This window comes from Lepisma saccharinum, chromosome 14 (genome assembly GCF_977018435.1).
Source record: "Lepisma saccharinum chromosome 14, izLepSacc3.1, whole genome shotgun sequence".
NCBI lineage: Eukaryota > Metazoa > Arthropoda > Insecta > Zygentoma > Lepismatidae > Lepisma > Lepisma saccharinum.
In genome coordinates this window covers 58,822,319-58,845,737 of record NC_139242.1, presented here as the reverse complement: position 1 = coordinate 58,845,737, position 23,419 = coordinate 58,822,319, and the positions used below count along the sequence as shown (strand labels likewise).

Genomic DNA, 23,419 nt, shown 5'->3' with positions numbered 1-23,419 from the left:
GAGAGAGAGAGAGAGAGAGAGAGAGAGAGAGAGAGAGAGAGAGAGAGAGAGAGAGAGAGAGAGAGAGAGAGAGAGAGAGAGAGAGAGAGAGAGAGAGAGAGAGAGAGAGAGAGAGAGAGAGAGAGAGAGAGAGAGAGAGAGAGAGAGAGAGAGAACCACCTGGGGAATAGCGTGGGTGGGGCAGCATCTTTTCCATTTCTCCTCGGAAAAGAAAGGAAACTACGACTCCGCCGCCCGCCAATGGAGAGGGAGGGAGAGAGAAATAGAAGGAGAGGATAAAAGTTTCAATTTACGTTAATGAAACCAGTCCAGAATGAACGAGGAACTCAAGACAGTTTCTTTTAATTCCTACAAATCTCAAATGTATGCACCACGCGTGACACGGCACACATCAACACGATAGTCTACTTCTTGTAACACTCGCACCAACATGGGCCTGTTGATGGTGTCTATCGCTGCGATGATACGCTCCCTTAGGGTTGCGATATCACTCGGCATCGATGAGATGAATACCCTGTCTTTGATGAAACCCCACAAAAAGTAGTCACACAGTGTAAGGTCCCGTGACCAAAACATTGCACAAAACAATGTGAGTAATGTGGGTGATTTGAGTGTCGCATAGCAGGGATATGAACTCTTAAGCTTATCGAAACATGCATGTACAAACTGTTTGCGTTCCTATTGTCTTGCATGCCGTGTCAGCCGTGGTGCATACATTGAACATTTGTAGGTGTTAAAAAAAATTGCTTGAGTTCCTAGTTTGTTCTAGACTGGTTTCATTAACGAAAGTTCGATAGTTTACTTGCAATAAAGTTTTCTAACCCCTCAATTATTTATGAAACACTTCAGATAAAAGAGTGCCCTGTAAGTTTGGACCCATACAGTTTTTTTTATAATTTTAGATTTCATGAACGTTGTAGGAAGGTAGGATGGCCTCTAAGGAGCCCAGATCTCTCTCTCTCTCCAGTATTTTATTTGTGGGGCCACCTGAAAGTTGCAGTGTAGTAGGTCAAAATCCAGAGCATTCTACCATCTTAAATAATACATTGTGCAGGCATATCAGAAAATTCTGTCAAATACCCATAACATGCTTCATGAATGGAAATTTCATATACAACTGTGTATGCAACACAACAGGAGGTACTTTCACGATATTCTGCAATTCTACATGTTTTCCACCTTTGGGTCCAGACATATGGAACACCCTGTATTTACCTCACATGGACCGAAAAACAATCACATGCTGTTCATAGATGAAACAGTGGTTTATGTGTTCTTTTACTCGCGATTTATACAGAATGAACATTAGAAATGAAGAAGCACAATCTGAAGAAGAATCAAATCTATGTGACTGCACATGCATACTTACTTGGCCACTCAATGACGATGGGTTAAAAGCTGGTTCAATCCCTCTGTGTGTTCTAACTACTCCTGGAGGTGGTTGTCGAGGCTTGCTTAGAAGTACATTGCAATTTGCGACCATTGTTAAAATTCCTTCAGATAGTTCTTGGCTCACATTCCTGAAATTAGCATAAAATTGGTTTAGGCAAAGTAAGTAACACCATGTTTCATAACTGAATTATAATTTAAGAGACATTGGTTATAACTGTTATGTAAAGCAATCTTCCACTAAAACAAATAATTATTTTCTTTCATATATTGTCATATTGCTAGAGGCATATATTTGTCGTAAATAGAAGCTCAAAGTTTTGAGACAAAAATGGACTAATGTTCAGGTTGAAATTGAATATAAAAACTGACATTTTGGCTTGAAATATTCACTTCAAATATTTTTGCATGCCAAGTGTTGGATGGATCATGATCTTATCAGTTGGTGTCCAAAGATAAAAAAGAAAACAGCACAATGTAACAGTTTAAATGCCCCCAAATTTTGTAGGTTTCTCACATGCATTGTGAATAGAGAAATAAAGAAGCTGACAATATTGGTTTGACTTTTTACCTCATTTTATTACTGTTCCTCTACTTCTCCATTGATAATCCAGGTGAGTAACCTGTGAAACGTGGGGCTTTTATTGTGTTGTCCTCGCTTTTCTTTTTCATCCCCAGGATATTAAAAGGGAAGATCAAATCTCAAGTGTTACTTTAACTACGTATAAATGAAGACTACATTAGCATAGAACTTTAGAACATGACAGTGAAACACACTCAAATACATCAAATTGTGCAAAACTAAAACCAGGGACAACTCTGTGTTGAACAACTACTATTGCAACTTGAACACTCATTATTCCAAATTTCATTTACTGTTAAAAGTTTTGCACAGTGCAACCCAAATGATTAGTATTAAGATAAATTTTGCATGAATTAGGACATTGAATAAAAATATATAAATTAAACATACCCTGCACATGCCTGAAGACAAGCCAACATTATCGTTAATGTCTCATGCGGTAACTGAGCAGATTTTGGTAGATTTTCTTCTTTTACAATACCTCCCATGATCTGTGGACACCGACGCTGAAAGAAAAATTCCAAACCTATATTGCACAGTCGACATCTACAATATATATAAATGATTGTATTGTGCTTGAAAAATCATGCAGAAATACATTTTTATCTTATTATTAGAGGCATGAATATTTGATTTTTAGTGGAAACCTAAGATGTGCAATAACATGCTACCATGATCATTTTTCATGTTTCTGAAAGATATGGGGTGCATTTTCCTCCCATATTTTGCCACGAAATGAACTGCAAAGTGCAAAATAAACTCTGAAATTCAGAGTTTATTCATGGACTTGACACTTTCTGAAGTCTGAATTATTCTGCAAGTTATGAAATTCACAGAAAAATGATTAATTCTGCTGTACATATTTTAGAAGCAAAAAACTGACTCCTTTACACAGGAATAAACTTAATACTCTGGTGACTACATGCAAGTCCTATTATAGAAGGCTAACTGTTTATTTTTGTAATAAGTGAAGTTTTTTAAACAAATCTAGATTATTCAGGAGATTAAAAAAATGCAATTTTGCAACAGAGTTTATTACTTTAATAGCTAACATACAGACATGATATACAATTTGATCATCACTGTTTACAATCTTTATACATGCGCAACATAAAATTTTATACTATGAGAATGAGAGACGCAGTAATAGATAATTAAGGTACTCACGTTTTCCGCGAAGCTGTTTTGCATTATTTTCTATTCAGTTCGGTAGCCACTGCCACCATCCTCGTTGGAATTCGTTGTGTTGTTGCTTGGCATGTTTCCAACGAGGATGGTGGCAGTGGCTACCGAACTGAATAGAAAATAATGTAAAACAGCTTCGCGGAAAACGTGAGTACCTTAATTATAAAATTTTATTTAATTGATTGTGTGAAAGCTGAAAGCAACAGAAAATCGCAGTTTGTGACTATGTGCCTTTCCGAAGCACCTTAAATATGAGGGCTATCCAGATAGTAACTTACGTTTTGGTGGAGTGGGGAGAGGGGTGGGGCTAATGCTGCCATCTTGGAGTCAGAGCATCCCCTCACTCAGTACGCATCCACCTGTGGTAGCGTGCGGTTCGTGTTGCCTCTGCTGTGTTCACTCTGAATGTTTAAAATGTGTTCTGCAATCGAAAATCCTGAGAGTTGTGAACTGCGGTGAGTGATTAGATTTTTCTTGGTGAAAAACCACAAACCAATTGAAATTCATCGGCAACTTTGTGAGGTGTATGGAAACGACGTAATGAGTGAAGGCAGAGTGAGGCAGTGGTGCAATATGTTTAAAAATGGCCGCACTAATGTGCACAGTGTAGAGCGAAGTGGCCGACCGAGCATTGTGACTGCAGGCAGGCGTGAATGAGTGGTTGAAGTCCCAGGCAGCCAAGTTCCATGACGATGAAATTAATAAGCTGGTGCACCGTTATGATAAGTGTCTTAATTTGTACGGAGACTATGTTGAAAAATAGTGTAAGAGTTTGACTTTCAAATGTATATAATAAAAAATGTTTACCTTCACTTGAGTTTTATTTATTCCAAAACGTAAGTTACTTTCTGGATAGCCCTCATATGTTTCTTACTTGGAAACCACCAAAATGCCACTTTATATATTAGTTTATTCTAACATTACAAAGCTTTCCTCGCAACACTGCCTAGTGAAATAACAATAAATCAAATTGGGTATCTAAATGAATTCTCAAAATTGGAAGATATTGTCTTACCTGGAGGAATTTAACACAAGCTGATATGAAAGGCTCTCCGTGTTCTCTGATCTTGTCTGTCAACCACTTTTCTAACTTTAGATATTCCCTTCGTGATGCTAGGCAGGCCAGATCAATCACGAATGGAAAAGACTGGGCGTTCAGAAGCATAGAAAGAGCCTAGCAAATAGAAATTGCCTATTACTATACATATAAGTACACAACAATACAGCAGGCCTTCTACAAAACATACATCATCATATTTGCATTGCTAACTTAAAATCAAAAGAAGCTCCTATAACATTAAAACTGAATCTGCTAAAGAAATTTCAACATTAGGTAGATAATGGAAACTACATTTACCTCATAACATCTTTGATTATCTCCGCCCACAGAATGTGGTGATTCTTTCACATTAACCTGAAGGGCCAAAAAAATCAAATTAGTATTATATGCATTTATATTTACATTAAATCCACTATGCCTGTTGGGTCTCTATAATGCATCTAATTAATGCTGAACAGTTGGAGAATGTGCTTTATGTAAATATCCAGGGTATTATGATTGTCACTGTGATTGGATTAACATTTTTTTTTATTAAATTTATTTATAAAGCAGCTTTGGTGGCAATGTATGCTGACTACCTCACAATGTTTTCATGTGATGGTTCCCATCCTCAGAATGAGAACCACCATTAGGGTTGCAACTAATTTGACCAAATCAAATTCCCTTACTTTTTTAAGGCATTCTGAAGTTAATTTCCAGGTTATGTTGGGATGTTATTTATTACAACACTATTTGCAGTACTTTTTAAACACTATTTTCAATGTTTTTCTCTTTGACATTTTGGGAGAACACACACTCCCTTCATCATACATTTATTCTTCGTTTATGTGCTTGTAAGAACCATAAACTTTTTAATGCAAGCAATAAGTACATACAACAAAAATTACAATATACCCATTCTGGAAAATTAGTGTTTACAATTATATTCAATAGAGCTGGGTTGATATCACTTTGAACTGGTGTTCTTACCACTGATACTCCTTCTGATTCTCATCTATAACAATACTTGGAAATTGTAACAATTCAAAGCAGTTCTGAATATTTATAAATTTAATTACATAAATTTCCCATTGCAACATCACAGCAGAATTTTGCTTTAAAATACTGATAAGTTCATTGAATCTGAAAATCCATTTCTCCCTGCAATGTTGTTACAAAAATGAAGGAAATTATGCATTTTGCATAACTCCAGGATATTTAGACTTTTTTGTGGACTCCACAAGATATCCAGTCTCCGGAAGAGTGTCAGCTCGTATTGGTGATTTAATTACAGTTAATTCTTTCTGGTACCGATACATTGCTATCCCAGTTCTAACATTCATCAAATGCAGTACAATGATATGTTATATTCCCTGTTTTTTTAGGATTTCTATCCGTGACATCATCATCATCCCAACTAGCCCATTGGGGTGGAAAGCAACTTAATACATTAAAAATATAAATTCACAAAATTAAGAAGTAAGTATTCAAATTTAATGTACTGCTTATCGAAGTGTTAAGTGTCAAACAAGAAAAAAAAATACACATTAAAATTATATCGTGGCATACAGGAAAGTGCAATTCATGAAATGTTATAAAGAAATAAACTAATGTTATAAAGAAATAAACTAAGGTCAAAGTGACGACCGAAGGTAGGCATGAGAATAAATGAGCAACTACAGAAGACTGTGCTGGGAGTTGCCCATGAAATTAATTCTTTACCACAAAATTATGGACAGAAATAACACTAATAGCTAACACATACAGTACTTGATGGATTTATTGATTTGTTGTTTTAAGTCCAATTTATGCACAGGAAGGCTAATCGGGACTAGACTTACAGTTTAAAGTGGGATCCGAACCACTATGTGCCTCCACCGGATATCAAAACCTTGATTACAAGGTGACGAACATTACCACTGTGCCATCGGGAGGCATATACACAGTACTTGAATAAACTATAATAATCTTTATCCAAGCTAAACTGCATTTCACTTCTAACTTCAAGTCTTATCAACAAGCTTACTTTGGAATAAGGAAAGATTGAATTGTTGAAAAAAGTAAATAGTGCTTGCAGAGTTTCCTTAGAGTATGTCAGCAAGGCAATGAAAGTTACTTGACCTTAAGTTTAGGTTTCAGGAACTCATCAGGATTTAGGTGCCATGTGGTGTAATTGGAATCATGATTATCTAGGCCTTATCAGAACACTATAACACATTGATCTTAAGGTCAGTAGGTGTCGCAACAATCAAGCAAGCGACGGCTAAAAATGAACTGATGTCACCTTAAGGGTGGTGGTTCCAAGAATAGGGAACTACCAATAATAACTAATGTTATAGGAAGTTATTTTTATTTTAAAGGTAGTTCTGAGAAGCAACTGCATACAAATGTTGTGTGAAAGTCTTTAAGTAGGTCGTGGTGCATTTCCAGAGTAATCTGGTAGATTAGACTTAGATCCTATCTGGTAGTTTTATGGCTTACCGCCATGTTTAGGGTAAATCTCTCCCACAACATATAAGAACCTATTAAGGTACTCACGTTTTCTCGAAGGTGTTTTAGATTATTTTCTATTAATTTCGGTAGCCACTGCCATCATCCTCATTGGAATTCGTTGTGTTGTTGCTTGGCACGTTTCTGTTGTTTTTTCCTAAATAGCTGCTAGGTGTGCTGCTGTCGCCTGTATGTCTGCGTATATGTTGTCTGCTGTTCAACAGTGTGAATTGCTGCAGCAACGGAAGACAGGTGTGGTGTGCCTGATTTTTGTGTCTATGAGAGTGTGTGCTTTGTATTTGACATGTACTTTCTCAATTTTATGGTTGTGGAATTTGATATGCTTGGCAAGTCCGGTGGTGGGTTGGGCAGTTTTTGCATTTGATAGGTGCTGCTGAATTCTCTCACTGATGGGTCTGATGGATCTGCCGATGTAATGAGCCTTGCACTCACATTCAGCATCATAGATGGCTGGATTGTTGAGGGGGAAGAGGAAGTACCGTTTATGTTTGTTTAGTTGGTCAGCTATTTTGGAGGTTGGTTTGTGTTCTATTTGGATGTTGTAGGGGCGGAGGGCTTTGGTAAGGCAGTTGGATGTGGTAGGATGGTAGGGAAAGGCAAACCACTTGGTTTTGCTACTGGGATCTGGTTGCGATGGTGGAGCGGGTTGTGTTGATGGTGCAGGTTGTCCGACTTGGATTTCAACTTTGCTGCACCATGTGGAGAGTTGACATTCAGTATATCCATGTTTTAGTGCCAGTTCCGTGATGGTTGCTATCTCATCCCTCAGGTCTTCTTCTCTGGAACAGTAGGAGAAGGCTCTTCGGAAGAAGTTTAGCCATACGTTGGCCTTTTGCTTGGGTGGATGGTTGGATAGTGCATGGATATATTGGTTGCCTACATCTGGTTTTCTGAAAACTATGCTTTTCATATTCTATGGTGAATTTTAGTCTGCGGTGGATGCTATCTAGTTTTTCCAACAACAGGTTGATTGATCTCTTCTGGTTTTTTGTATATGACTATGGTGTCATCAGCGTATAGTCCATATCTGATGAATTTGAGTTCCGGAGTTTGGAGTATGCTTTTTTCAGCCAAATGCATTACTATGTTTGCTATAGGAGCCGATAGTGGCTTTCCCATGGCAAGGCCTTCAGATTGCTCACAGAAATTATTTTCAAATTGAAAATTGTGTTTTAAGCACACTTCTAGCAAATTGGGCAGTTTCGGCTACTTCCAGTGCAAGGACTTTATGGTCAGCCAGCTTTCCACTGATTTTCTGATGTACTGGGTTGAGTTTTCTTGTTTTGCTATCGGTGGTCACTTGTTGCAAGATACCAGCTGTTGTTGTTTGAATGCTGTCCGAATCCTGAGGTGTGGGAGGGGAAACAGGCTGCTTTTTCGGTTGCACACATAAGGTCGAGGGTGTTTTTTTTTCATGCTGCACATTAAATTTGTCGCCGAAGGTGAGGAGATCCTTGAAACTGTTGAAATGTTGAGATTGGTTAGATTAACGATGTTTTTGCTTTGTCTGCAATCTGGCTCGGTCGCACTTTCACTTGACCACTTTCCTCCTAGGAAGTGGAGTTTGTTGCTGAGAGCACTGATATTTTGTTTTTGCACAGTTTGTAGCATGTATTTAATGTTTCTGTTCCCACCTTGCGGGTGGTAGTACAGATTTTAGCCTGTTCCTTTGTTGTTCACACGTGTGTGATAGTCGGCGAATTTCTGTGTGTTTGTCAAATATAACAGCTGATAGAGCATGTTTTTTGTGCATTATGGATCACGTTTTTAATTTTATAGTTGTTCACACACAATTTCCACTGGATAAACTTAAGAAAAACATCGCACTGTTTGCAAGCTTTTAGGAATTTTATGTCCAACTGATGCGCAAGTAATTTACGTTCGTTCCATTCATATTCCCATAATTCCTTTACATACGAAGGTTCTGAATTCATACTATGGGAATTTATACTAAGCGGAAAACGGGAGTACCTTAATTATCTATTACCGCATCTCTCATTCCCTTAGTATGAAAAACCTATTGTTGCACAATTATTCAAACACACATTTTAAGCCCATGTGTTCTCATTTAACTGAGAGTTACTTCTCAGTGGCAGTTTCCCAAAAATACCTGTCAGAATTTTTAATGATTGAATTGTTCTTATTTTCCTGTAGTTTACGGTTATTACAAGCATAAGAAAACAGTTTTTCGTTGTGACATTTCACGAGAACACACGCTCCCTTCATCAGACATTTATTTTCATTTTGACATAACAACAACGTCACAAAGAAAAACTGTTTTCTTATGCTTGTAATAACCATAACAGGAAAATAATTCTACAATGCAAGCAATGCGTACATAAAAAAAAAGTAGAATTGTTCTATCATAAGGTAATTATAAACAGTAAAATGACTAATGTCTACACACATGCCTTCAACTAATATCAGAATTTTCGAACCCACCTAGGGGTGAAAGAGGAATAAGCATGACATGTGGATTAAAAGATGATTGTCTATACATTAGCCATTTCACTATTTATAATAGGGATGGGACGATATGAAATTTTGGCCGATACCGATACAGTACCGATATAAAATTTACCGATACCGATAACCGATATTCTACCGATCAGATATAAAATTAGAAATGGTCCTTGAAGACCCTGAAATTTTCATTGATCTCTGTAATAAATGTGTGTTTCGAGCTGATTGCAATGCAAAAGAAGTTGAATATTTAGACATTTACTTTTTCAGAAAGTAGGAGAGATTATCCATAAAAATTACAACAAAATGGCAGAATTTTGCACTAAATTATAAGATATTTATCGATATATCGGATCGGTAAAATAATCGGTAATTTTACCGATAAACCGATATGCCTATATCGGCCGATACCGATAGAGTACCGATTAATCGGTCCCATCCCTAATTTATAATGCTGATGACACATGGCATGAAGTTCAACAAATCTTTCCATAAAGCAATTCTTACTTCCAAATTATTCACTATTAACTATGTTACCTCCTCTTTCATACTACCAAAAACATAAAACATACCTGCAGTTGTACAAGAAAAAAAAAAGTGAAAAAAAAAAATAAACATTGTTGGTTGCAACCTCACCTTTCCTCAAATAGCTACTTTTCGTTTTTAGAATCAATTTATCCTCCAGAAGACCTAATGTGTTTCAAGGGAACATGCAGATTCTTTTATTATGCGTTTCTTAGCCACTGCAGGTACGTTTTTCTTAATTATGAAGAGAGATAGATTTAAAGTAAATTTAACTATGTGAAATAAGAAACATTGGACACGAGTAAGAATTTTCTTAAACAAATAACCATACCTTTAAATCCTGAGCAACATCTAAGATTCGAGACAACCTACTTTGGTCGTTATCACCTCTCAGGTACCACTCTGCCATGGCATGCATGATGATTGGCTTAATTGATGTTGGAATGTTCTAAAAAAAATGCAACATTTTTCATTTTTACTTAAAACTACCTCAGCCAGGTTTGTTCTACTTAGGAATTTGACTAATAATGTGTACATACTAGGGCTGACCCGATACCAGTTTGAACAGATTCCGATACTCTTACAGATTCCCACAGATACAGATACTTGAAAATTGCAATAATTAAAAATTTGTTCAAAATATTAACCAATATTAGTGTGTAAATATTCTTCTACAATTATATGCATTAAATTACCAAGGAATTTGCTTTAAAATATTCCATAATTACGTCAGAATATTAAAATAGATTTTATGTAATCACAAAATATAGATTTTCATGCAAAATTGGTGCAAAATAAAAAGGATGTTGGAATTTTGCATAATTTCCAGGATAATTAAACTCCGCGAACGTGTTGAGAGGCATTTTTGCGGACACCGTGAAAGACCAAAATGCCAGAAAAGTATCGGCTGGTATCGGTAGATGAATTCCAACCGATACTTTCCGATACCGATACATCGGCATCGGTATCGGCTCAGCTCTAGTACATATAATAGTGATTACAGTGAAACTCTGATTTTACGTTGAAAAATGTAAAATGCAATAAACGTAAAAAGTGGGAAAGCATAACAAAGGGTTGAAACTCAAGTGTGGGTAAGAAACGACTACACAATTGACTTTTTTTGGATGTATATGTATTAAAAATAATTTAACAACGGGATAGATATATAACATTATGAAGTCTAAGAAAGAAAAAAAGCAAGACCTGCAGTGCAAATCAATGGCAGATTAATGCCACCTTCTTTCGTAGTTAGGAATAGTGGATGCCTGCTTTTAACTGCAGCTTATGAGTTTCAGTTTAGGCATGTGATTGTGAGGGATCTCAAGTTTACTCTGAGACAATGACATGCCACAACATTCACTGGATTTCATCCCAATGGCCTTCTTCCTATGGAGTGGAGTGGCGGAAGATTCTGTGTATGGGAGAAAACTGCAAACACTTGAAATGCCGAAGGATTACACTCAAGGTGTCATTGTCTTTGGACAGTAATGCTTACACTCAAGGTGTCATTGTCTTTGGACAGTAATGCTGAGTTGTGCCTTGTGTGTCCGAGTGTTATGGACAAACTCCAGCTACGTGTTAACGTCCCGAGGTGACTTTTGCACCACCTTGTACAATGAAATGTAAAACAATAATTCAACATCTTAATTACGCACAGTTGCCATTAGCAGATTATAAGGCATTTTCATGGTCACAGGGAAATGCTATAACCTTAATTCTCATGCAGGTAATCTCAATGTAGGTTGACAAACTGAATAACAAAATATGTTCCATGTCAATCTTATTTGGAACAACCCGTATACAAAATAGGGATACTGAATGCCACCCACTTCTGTTGAACTTCTCACCCATATCTCAGTACAGGCCATGCTCCCGTAGCAATAATATGTTTTAACCTTCACCTTTTATATGTAACACTATGATCACTGTAGGTCCAGTCCCGATTAGCCTTACTGTGCATAAAGTAGACTTAAAACCCCAAATCAAATCAAAATCCAACATGTGAGTCCTGTTTTAAAATTTATTTCAGAAGCCAAGTGACCTTTGCAAAATATAGGATAACAAACTTATGATGTGTCAATGCAATAGACAATTTAATTCTGTTCATAAAATATGCATGCATAAAACTATCATGTACCTATTCATTAGTATCAGCATATCCCTAATTTCATTAATCTTTCCTTAAATGTAAAAGAAACTAAAGAAGGACTAAAATTAAATGGTGTGACTCAGTTGTTAGCATATGCAGATGATGTAGACTTACTGGGGGATGATGTGAATACAATTAAGAATAATGCTAAAATATTTTTCAAAACTGCTAAAGAGATAGGTTTGGAAGTTAACAAAGAGAAAACTAAATATATGCTTACAGGCCGAAACCAAGTGTTAGGTAATAATTAAAATCTAATTATTGATAACAACTCGTTTGAAACAGTTTCCAAATTCAAATACTTAGGAGTAATATTAACAAATGAAAATTATATTAAAGAGGAAATAAAAAGTAGGCTTAATTCAGGAAATGCATGTTACTTCTCTCTTCATAAACTTTTGTCTTCTCGTTTAATATCTAAGAATCTAAAAGTTAAAATATACAAAACAGTAATTTTGCCTGTAGTATTATATGGGTGTGAAACTTGGTCCCTTACATTGAAAGAGGAACATAAATTGAGAGTATTTGAAAATAGGATCCTTAGGAAAATATTTGGACCTAAAAGGGATGAGGAGACAGGTGAGTGGAGAAGGTTACATAATTTAGAACTACATAATTTGTATTCATGTCCAGACATTATTAGAATAATTAAATCAAGAAGACTTAGGTGGGCAGGCCATGTGGCACGAATGGGAGAGGAAAGAGGAGTTTTCAGGATTCTTGTTGGGAAACCTGTTGGTAAGAGACCAGTAGGAAGGCCAAGACGAAGATGGAGGGACAACGTCGAGATGGACCTAAGGGAAATTGGTAGGGATGGAAAAGAGTATATAGATCTTGCTCAAGATAGGGACAGATGGAAAGCCTGTGTTGCTGCAGCCATGAACCTTCGGGTTTAAGAAGGCTAGAGAGTTAGTTAGTTAGTTAGTTAGTTAGTTCCTTAAATGTGAATGATACATAACACAGGGCCACTTCTATGCAGAAGCGCCAATAACGAGACAAACAAAGACTACAGCAACAAATAATATAATTCTTATACTGTACCTGGGAGTGCCATGCATGATGGAGTATGATGGCTGAATTTGGATGATTTCCAAGGAAAATTGGCATGAGGTTTGTTAGTAGTTCTTGCCTTAGTACTGTTATAGGAGGATTAATTTGCAAAAGTGCCAGCACCAGAACATCCGGGCAATGCTGCACTGGAAACTTGAACAATTCTTGCACCTGAGTGTACAGTCCACAATCTGAAAGGAACAGTAAAACTTCGACCAATTCCAAAGACCTCCTGGAAGGAAAAGAAAATTGAAATTAGATTAAAGTAGACATTTTAAAATTTCGCATTTATATTGAATGATTAAGATTTATATGCTTCACAGGACTTCTCTGAATGTTAGCAACAATAGTTCTTTATTAGCATGCAATGTAAATTTCACTTTATCCACTGTCTTGTGTTTCTATTCTGACCCATTTCAACACTACACATCTCATTTTTACGTGAACGAATTTCTACTCAATGGGGGTCCCTGGAATTCTATACTGCTTTTTTGCTACATTTACACTTCACTAAGATGGCTTATAGGTAGGGGCATGCATATTTTGTTTTTGACGAAAAAACGAAATGTCAAAAAACACATTGTAGTGTTAATTTTTCCTTTTTTGTGAAAGATGCAAGATGCATTTTGTGTACAGATACCGATTCTGATCCCTTAACCGATTCCAACAGATAGCGATAGTTGTATAATTTCAGTTTAAAATAACAAAAGCTAGTTACTGAGTCACAAAATTCATCACGTCACATTCTATTAATGATATCAAACACTCGCAAATTATTCTCATATAGAATTATATTACTTAAAATTTCCTGTGACATTTTATGTGAACTTCTTTCTACCCCCAGAGGATGCAAAAATAAGATGATTTTACAACGTTGCACACATATCGAAAAAATCTGTAGTTTATTATAAGTTTCCCTGTTTCATTTCACGATCCCCAAATTCATTACACAAGTCTTTAAGGGGAGAGAAAGTTATAGCGAGTAAATTAAAATTTATGTAGTGCATATAGCGTACGTACATCTTGCACAAGGAAAAAATAAATACAAATGTAAACACCATTCTTATTGTTTGGATTAACCTGGAGAGGGAGGAAAATGACGGAAAAATATACACAAATACAGATATTTTTTTCATGCTCATTTGGCAGCTCTGTACATGCCCTGCTGTCCATTCGTCTCTGTAATTTGCAATAAAAACAAGTCTCTGCAGTGTCGGCATTGGGCAGCAGTCACACAGAAGGGTAGAACACAAGAACAGAATCCACAACCCTCCCTCCCACAGCGCCATTCATCCCTTTCCCAGGAACTCCGAAATGAGCGTAGCATTATAATAATGCTGGTTTTGAAATAGTCACGTTTTTGACCCACCATTTTACCAACAAGAATTGGCAAGGAATGGTTTCTTTTATTTCCACATAGCGTTAAAGGCAGTTACATGCCTTCAATGTCATGTTTGGGCACAGCGCTTTCACTTTAGCCTTCCCTTTGATCTTGTCATCTGCTTCCCAGGAGGGTGCATCATTTTCGGAAACGTACGTGGAATTCTTGTGCGGGAGCCCAACCTGTCACAAGGATGGGTGAACGAATTTTTGAAAAGGTTAAATCTTCACATTTCTCTTGGCCACTTTAGCCACTCAAAATCTTTGGTATCTGATGGTATTGGCGAAAAAAATTGAACCGATACAAGCAGATACCGATACCCTTGGTATTGGCCGATACCAGTATCGTTATCGGATCAGCTCTAATTTTGCTAATTTTGTGACCATGTTTTGTCACGAAATAATGCGAAATGAACTGCAAAATGAGAAATAAACTCTTAAACAAGAAATTTAGGGTTTATTTACTGACGCGACACCTTCTGAGGTCTGAATTATTATAACGACTTTGTCAGTATAATTCAAACTCAGTATCGGCACAATAAGTAGCTATGGTGCTATGTTGAAAAGGAAATTTAAATTTACATATACTGATAACTTTATAATTATTATATTGATAAAAATGAAAAAAAAAACAACTAGAAACAACAAAAATTACAATAGCATCAAATTATGCCTTTGTTTACAAGAACATTTATAAGATATCAATGCTATACATAAAAAAAAATATATCTTTGTTATCTCCTTCCAGGATGAAGCAAGTCTTTGTATCTACAATTCTGAGCTTCAGTTTTGTAAATTCATCATCTGATCAAATCACCTCCAAATGTAGAACATATAAGTGTCACTCTATGCAACCTTCCTCCAAGCACTCATTTGAGGAACTGTAACATTTACAAGCCTGCCCGTTAAGGAAGATGAAAACAGATACTTATTCACTGCTTCAAATTCAACATGGCATCTATTATAGATATCAGTGTCATTCTACAACTTTCGAATCTTTATAAGATTATATCATATTCAAAGTTCATTCGAGTCATAAAAGGCTTCTATATAACTTAAACATCCAAGTTATTATAACATTGCCAAGTTTAATGCTTTAAAAGCAACAATTATTGTACAAATATATCACCATTCCATATTGCTAAATCCGTACTTATCTTTTTTCCATCAGAGATTCCATTTTAAAGTCACAGACCACTAGTATTAGAGCAACTAGTTCAAGCCAGATTTTTTAGTATGAGTTATCTTCAATTGTTTTTGTTTTATATTTTTGTCCATAACTGCTTAACACCTTGAATGTTTGTTTAGTAAATGTACATATTTGCTCTGTTACAGCTATTTTACTATGTATATCACAATATACTTATCTAATGATTATAAATACCATTTTTTGAATGTTGATACAAAATACCAAGTATGACATCATATTATACATTGAACAATTTTAAAGAGTTGACCTTTGTATATAAACCTTGAATGCCAATGCAAATGTACATAATTTCAAGAAATTTAATTATAAATTTGAAAGTATCATATCTTTCTTGTCAGAAAGAACACATATGATTTAAAATATTTGTTTTTCATTTTGTCAGTCAAAAATAACTGTTATGAATATGAATATTCACAATATTCAGAATATTTCACAATTTGATAATTTTGTCATGATATACAAATTGGCTTTTTTAAACATCATATTTAATGGAATAGGTTTAAGTAGTAATTTCAGACATTTAATTGTATTATTTGAATAAAATTTTGAGCAATCTTATGACTAAATTATTATAAATATTGCACAAATGTGGAACTTTGGACTTAGCCTAACCATTTTCAAATGTAGTTATGACAATGTATTATATTTATTGTCATATTATCTATTTATTTATTTATTTATTTATTGAAATTTCCAGTACAGCAGAAGCCATTTTAAACCAGAAAGAAACAACAATAAAAACAATAGACTAAGATTAAAAACAAAAGAACGGATAACACAAAATAAACAAAAATAAAACAAGCCAAAAATGTACCAAGGTAAAAAGATCAGTTTCACAAAAGCATTACTTATGTACAATTTTTTCTATGTTGCTGATAAAAAATGAATATGAAGTGAATATATCTATTTGGTTTGAGATTATATTGAACTGATTCGGTAGCCTATGGAATAGTGATCGTTGTATGAGTGAGAGCCTGGGAGTTGTAGTGTGGAAAGTTTCCTTGCTCCGTGTTTTATGTCTAGGCACTCTGAGTGAGAGTTCGTGGAGTGGGATGCTGCATCTTAAGTTTCCATTTATAATCTTATATAGCAATTTCATATCTGCAATGTATCTACGAGTTTCTGGAGTATTAATATGCAGATTTACAAGAAGATCTCTCTTAGGCAGGTGTCTTAGGGCAGGCACTCTATATCGAACGATGGAGAGGAAAAAGCTGAGAACACTGTCGATCTTGGAGGTATAAGAATGGGCAGCCATGTTCCAGATTGGTGAACAATATTCTAGAATGGGGGACACAAATATCTTGAAGTAAATGGCAAGTGCTTTCGGGTTATTGATTTCGGTGAATCTGTAAAGTAGGCCTAGCATACGCATTGCCTTTTTTGTGATGGTTGATATGTGATTATCGAAATTTAGTTTTGAATCTATGAGGATACCTAGATCTCGGTGTTGTGCTTCTTTTGTTAGAGGGAGGTCGGTGAGTGTATAATTACCTTCAAGAATGTTTTGCTTCAATGAAATTGTTATGTATGAGCATTTAGAAGGGTTTGTGGACAATTTCCATCGCTTACACCATTCAGAGAATATGTTAATGTCATTTTGGAGAATTTGCATGTCTGATGGCTGTTTTATTTCTCTCATAATCTTGCAATCATCGGCAAACATTAGAATTGTGCTTGAGATGGGGGAATTAAAGAGGTCTGTGAGATCATCCAGATATAATACAAATAACAGAGGGCCAAGAACGCTTCCTTGCGGCACACCAGATATAACAGGAAGCCAGTTAGAATGAGTTCCAGAAAGTAAAACGCGTTGTTGTCTATTTCTTAGATAGTCTTTCACTAATTTTAACGTGTTTCCAGTGATGTTAAATCTGTTAGATAATTTATGCAGTAAATAGTGGTGATCCACTGAATCAAAAGCTTTGGACAGATCAAAGTAAACAACATCTAACTGATTACGATTAGTAATTGCGTTTATGGCACAGGATTGCATACAAGACAGATTGGTAAGGCATGAAGAATTTGGAAGAAAGCCGTGTTGTGCTGGGTTAATGTAAGGGGATGTGAATTTCAGAAGTCTTTTTTTCAGAATTTTTTCACAGACAATAGCAAGTGTGGAAAGGAGAGAAATGGGCCTATAACATGTAGTATCGTTAGCATTTCCAGATTTAAAAATAGGAATGATATTTGCTTTCTTCCATTGAGTGGGAAAGCAGCCTTCAGAGAAGCACCTATTGTATAACATTGCAAGAGGAGTAGCTAGTGAGTGAGCTGTTTTTTGAAGGAAAATAGTAGGAATATTGTCTGGTCCAGATGCTCGGTGAGAAGAAAAGGAGGTAAGGAAGTGCAAGACTTCTCCTGGTTCTGTAAAGACGGTAGAAAGAGAGTGAGAGCAGATAGATTTGATAGGCGGGTGATCTAAAACATCATTTGAAACAAAATTATTTTGAAATGTTAGATTGAATAGTTCAGCTCTATCATTACCAACAGCTGAAATGTCATTGTGTGTTACTTCTAAAGGGATGCGCTTGGCTTGTCTTCGTGAATTTATTAATGTCCAGAATCTCTTTGAATTAGTAAGGAGTTCGTTTGTGACTGTGTTGACATATTCGGTGTATTTCTGTTTCATAAGGTCTTTACTATGCTTTCGAAGTGCTTTGAAAGTGTTGTGTGTGTGCCTGCGAGTTCTGCAATTCACGAAAAATTTATTAATTCTGCTGTTAATATTGGAGAAGCAAAAATGGACTCCTTTACACAGAAATAAACTTAATACATAAATGTGATATTAGAAGTGAAATGTTAATTTTGTGTGATAAGTGTAGTTCTTAAATCAAATTTAGGATTATATTCACAATTTAAAAACCAAAATGTCTTTTTATATATTACTTTTCATCCCATTTTTCACCGCTATAACACCGAAATTTTATTTACCGCTTCTGAACCCGAAATTGACTCCATTTTTATATCAAAATTTTGCTTCTTTATTTACCAAAATCATGTGTCTCTCATTATCGGGTTTTGAGCCAGGGCTATAAAGGCTGCTTCTATAATCTATCTCATTTTCCAATTCGATTCTCTGTTCCACTGAATTCTATGTGATACATTCCACGCATGTTCCACTACTTTTGACTTACTTCTTCTTCTCTCACCCCTTACTGGACTTCTTCAGGATGTGATATCCCTGTTCACAATCTCCAAATCTTAGATTGTTAATCTAAAGTGCTTAATTCAATTTTCTTTTTCATATTATTTGATTGAATTTAGGTTAAGTGGAAGAATGAGGAATTATGAAATGAATGAATTGGATGTTGGAATGTAATTGGACTGGGGAAGCCCTCCCCCACCACACACAAAAAAAGAGGATTTTAAAACTCAAGATTTCCATTTAACATATGCAAAGCTTTTCAGCACATTGCACTATATTATTAATATGAACTTATATAGAGCCTGGTAGTTATTTTCAGTGTAAAATTATTTTCCCCTTGCTTACCATGTTGCTATCTCCTTGTTGTCACTTTCAGGTGGAGCTTTCAAAATATCAACCGTCACTGAATGATAAGGGTAGTCGGCAAAACAAAAGATATCTGGATTTTTAAGTATCTGCTGAATGTAAGACAACTGAAAAAGAGAAGTTCTATTTTAGCACAAATATTTCTTCATAAGACCTTACACAGGGGAGAGCTTTATATTTTACTTTTAATCATTCCTTATTGAGACCACATATAAAAAACATTATTGTTTCAAAATATTTCATTTGAAAAGGAAATAAATGAAGCACTTGAAACACAAACTGAATAAACAAATTTATCACATTTTTATTTTTATTGCAAGCAATTTCAACTTTACACTAAAGGTTTTTGAATGCAAAAGTAAAACAAAAGGAGACATGTTAAAAACAAAACTGTAACCATATTAACACATATGATACCAATCATCTCATGAAGACTGAAGTGATTGAAGTACGAGGCCAATCCAGAAAGTAAGTTTCCCTTTTTTTTAAAAAAAAAAAAAAAACAACAGTTTCAGGAAACCATTTAATGGCAACAGGTACAAGGTTCAGCTATTTTTCAACATAGCAACCACCAGAATTGAGACACTTGTCGTATCGTGGTATCAACTTTTGGATCCCACTGTCATAGAACTCTGCCGCCTGTGAATGGAACCAGCGTGTGACAGACGTCTTCAGCTCTTCGTCGTTGCCAAAACGCTCACCGGAGGACACGAATTTCTTGAGGTGCAAGAAAACGTGAAAATCGCTGGAAGCCAGATCAGGACTGTAAGGTGGATGATCAAACAACTCCCAGCCAAATTCCGTCAAAACAGCTGCTGTGCGCCAAGCCGTATGTGGACGAGCATTGTCATGGAGGAGCACAACACCTGCAGTAAGCATGCCACGCCTCTTGTTTTGAATGGCACGTCACAATTTCCTTAGTGTTTCACAGTAATGGTCAGCGTTCACCGTTTCACCTCTGGGGAGGAAGTCAATGAGCAAAATGCCCTTCCTGTCCCAAAACATGGTGCACATCACTTTCTGTACCGACAGCGTCTGTTTGAATTTCTTCTTGACCGGAGATCCACTATGCCGCCAATGCATTGACTGTTGCTTGGTTTCCGGGGTGAAGTGCGAAATCCACGTCTCATCGCCCGTGACGATCCTGTCAAGGAAATCATTGCCGTCATCATGGTACCGTTGCAGGAATGTCAGTGCTGCTCCTGAAAGTTTCATTTTGTGTTCGGGTCTCAGGTTTTTCGGCACCCACCAGGCACACAATTTTTTGAACAGCAGGCGCTGCGTGACAATCTCATGCAACACGGATCGCGATATCTGCGGAAAAAGGGCTACTCAACTCCGTAATCGTGAAGCGACGGTTCTCTACGATGCGCTGCCGCACCAGCTCAACCAGATCATCAGTGATGAGGGATGGATGCCCACTGCACTCTTCATCATGGACACTTTGACGACCTTCCGAAAACTGCCGACACCAGCGACGCACCATCTGCTTACTCATAATGTTCGGCCCATAGACCTCACAGAGCTGACGATGAATGTCAATTGGCGCAATGCTTTGTGCATTCAGGAACTTTATCACCGACTGAACCTCGCATGCGGCGGGAGAAGGAATACGAGCTTCCATTTCGGACCACTGCTGCCTCGCTACTGGCATGCGGCGGGAGAAGGAATACGAGCTTCCACTTCGGACCACTGCTGCCTCGCTACTGGCGCCAGGCGGGATCTGTCCGCCTGGCATATGATTGATACGTCTTAGCTCTGCTGCGCATGCGCAATTTACACGGCTCATTATGTTTACTTTCACGGGAAAAAAATAGGGAAACTTACTTTCTGGATGCACCTCGTACTTGACATAAAACAGATATGCCAGAAAAAGCTGATGCAAAGTAAGTGAAAACCTCAAACATAGTAAGTAAACTGTTTATTATTCATCATAAGTTATATTGGCACAAGGTCTAAGTCATGTTTCAATTAATTTCTAATTCACTATTTACTCACAAGTAGGTTAAAAGACCAATGTCCAAACGCATCCTTTAACAATTGTTCAAATTTTCACCTGCACCTGAATTCTTCTTTACGATTTGAGAAAGAAAATATGTCACATTAGTAAAAATGGTTTGAAACAGGTCAAAAGCTTAAAACTCCCTAGACATCAGATCCTGTAGTGCAAATCTTTTGACCTGTTTCAAACCATTTTACCTAATGTGGCATCTTTTCCTTTCTCAAACCCTAAAGAACAACCAAACTGTGTATGAAAATTATCACAATTTTTAAGGTATGTGGCTGGACATTGTCTTTAAACCTACTTGCGATGCTGAGAACATGTAGCGTGAAGTTCAAACATATTTTTTAATCACAATGTCTTAAACAGTACGCAATTTGCATTACACAATTAATTTCAAGTTTCTGCTTGTGAATTTTTAAAATGTATTATGCGAGCGAGCAACAACTGCACAGAGTAATTATAAAGTCCATGAAAGATTTTTAAAAATCCATATAAATTAAATGGTTCAGTTACATGTAATGAATCACACATCAGCGAAAGACAAACTCTTGAGATTTTTTACGATCGTCACAATTGTTTAATATGTCAACCATTTTGCCATGCAGCACACTTGTATGCTGTAGTCCATTTCTGCCCATACCCAACCCAGCATATCAGAAGTGATTCTTCTAATGACAGAGGTGATTCGGTGTTGCAGTCATTAAGGTTCTGTGGCAGGGGTGGCACATACATGTGGTCCTTAAAAACATCCCCCAGGAGAAAGAGCACTAGGGTCAGGTTTAGTGTCTTTGGGGACCAGCAGAATAGTGCCTGGTCAGTGGTTACAATGCATAGAAGTGCTGGAATATGAAATCTCTGGCACTTCCCAGTTCTGGCATGAGCCACAACTGTAGCATGTCATGATAGGTTACATTAGTGACAGTCCCCTCAGGGAAGAAGGGACTATACATAAACCTTCTTGGTGGACATGGAAGACATTCACTTCAGTGGACCCTGAGGATGTTTGAGAGTCGCATGTGGATTCTCCATTCTCCACACATGCATGATATGTCAGCTGACCCTTCCGAAAGGGTGGAAAGCTGACTCATCACTTAAGATCAATTTGTTTTGAAGCAATCGTCTTCCATATTATATTACATTCTGATGCAGGACTGCTACAGGACAAATTTATAATCAGTGGCTATGGCTTGCAGGGGCTGCAACTTGTATGGCTTCACTCACAAATGTTTACAAAGGATTTTCCATACATACCCTTGATTGCAGGATGCTTAGCTCCTCACTTGCTCGATACCTGGGAAAGGATGGAAAGTTGCCCTCACACAATCCACCATCTCTGCTGACAGGTTGGCCTGAATATTTTAGCATCATACAAAACACTCTTCTCCTTGAATTGCACGAGCCCCTTCATTATGCTATTGTGCACTGGTAGATTCTTCGAATACTTGGTATGGAAAACTTTGTTTCACATTCACCATTAAGAGGCTGCTAGCAAAATGAAGCATACAAAAATGCTTTCTCCACATGATTCTTCACCAACCTGAGTGCACCTGTGGTAGTGATGCCTCTTGTTAGCAGTTTTCACTACTCAGGCACATCATTAAGAAAAAAGTATTTGGGAGTTTGTCTTTCAATGATTTATTACATGTTTCAGAATCATTTAATTATATTGATATTTGTAAATCTCTCACAGACTTTGTAAGTATTGCGCAATTCACTGTATGCATACCTGGCCTTCCGGATTCTTCCAACGCCGATATAGGAACTCTACAACAGGATACATGTCTGGGTGATAAGTGCTGTTATTCTGTAAACCCAGTCTCAATGCCGAAGTAAGGATGTTCAAACCCTGACGATCCTTAATCACAAACTCCCCATGATCCAGTTCAAGGATTACATCATTCCAGTGCAAATTAGGACACTGCAAATAAACAAAACTTATTTGAAAATTGTAATAATTAAAAGTTGTTCAAATTACTATTATTGTGTAAGTATTGCACTCCAATTATATGCATCAATTTGCTTGAAAAAATTGAAAAATTACATCAAAATATTAAAATACCTACCACATAAACAAATAACACAAAATAAATGAAAACCTCAAATTTTGCATAATTTCCAGGATAATTACACGCTGCAAAAATGTCTCATGGAATATTTGCAGACTTCACGAAAGACAAAAATGCTGGAAAAGTATTTATAAATAAATTCCAAGCATTACTTTCTGATATTGATATCCCTTTATTACACAAATTATACTGAAATTACCAATAATACTCAGTATATCAAACTGAAGTATAGTTTGCTCACAACAAATTTGAAATTTCTTGCTTGTATTATTTTTCTTTTTTCTTCAAAAATCTACTGCACTACTACAAAAACCCTTGATTTTCCCTGGCAATTCCAGAATGATAGAAAC

At 36.5% G+C, this 23,419-nt stretch overlaps 1 protein-coding gene across 10 annotated transcripts in view; it reads right to left on the bottom strand.

The window, feature by feature from the left end:
• Positions 1–23,419, bottom strand: part of LOC145998924 (CCR4-NOT transcription complex subunit 1-like) — a 142,158-nt gene that overhangs the window by 93,076 nt on the left and 25,663 nt on the right. For 6 of the 10 annotated variants that reach the window (XM_083135706.1, XM_083135707.1, XM_083135709.1 and 3 more), the window contains exons 7-14: positions 22,730–22,921; positions 18,978–19,105; positions 12,886–13,126; positions 10,027–10,143; positions 4,515–4,571; positions 4,173–4,331; positions 2,363–2,478; positions 1,370–1,520 (exon numbers count right to left, since the gene is read on the bottom strand). In XM_083135706.1, coding sequence (XP_082991832.1) covers positions 1,370–1,520; positions 2,363–2,478; positions 4,173–4,331; positions 4,515–4,571; positions 10,027–10,143; positions 12,886–13,126; positions 18,978–19,105; positions 22,730–22,921 — 1,161 coding nt within the window. The remainder of the gene's footprint in view (positions 1–1,369; positions 1,521–2,362; positions 2,479–4,172; positions 4,332–4,514; positions 4,572–10,026; positions 10,144–12,885; positions 13,127–18,977; positions 19,106–22,729; positions 22,922–23,419) is intronic. The other 4 variants (XM_083135710.1, XM_083135716.1, XM_083135713.1 and 1 more) reach the window with 1 other exon arrangement.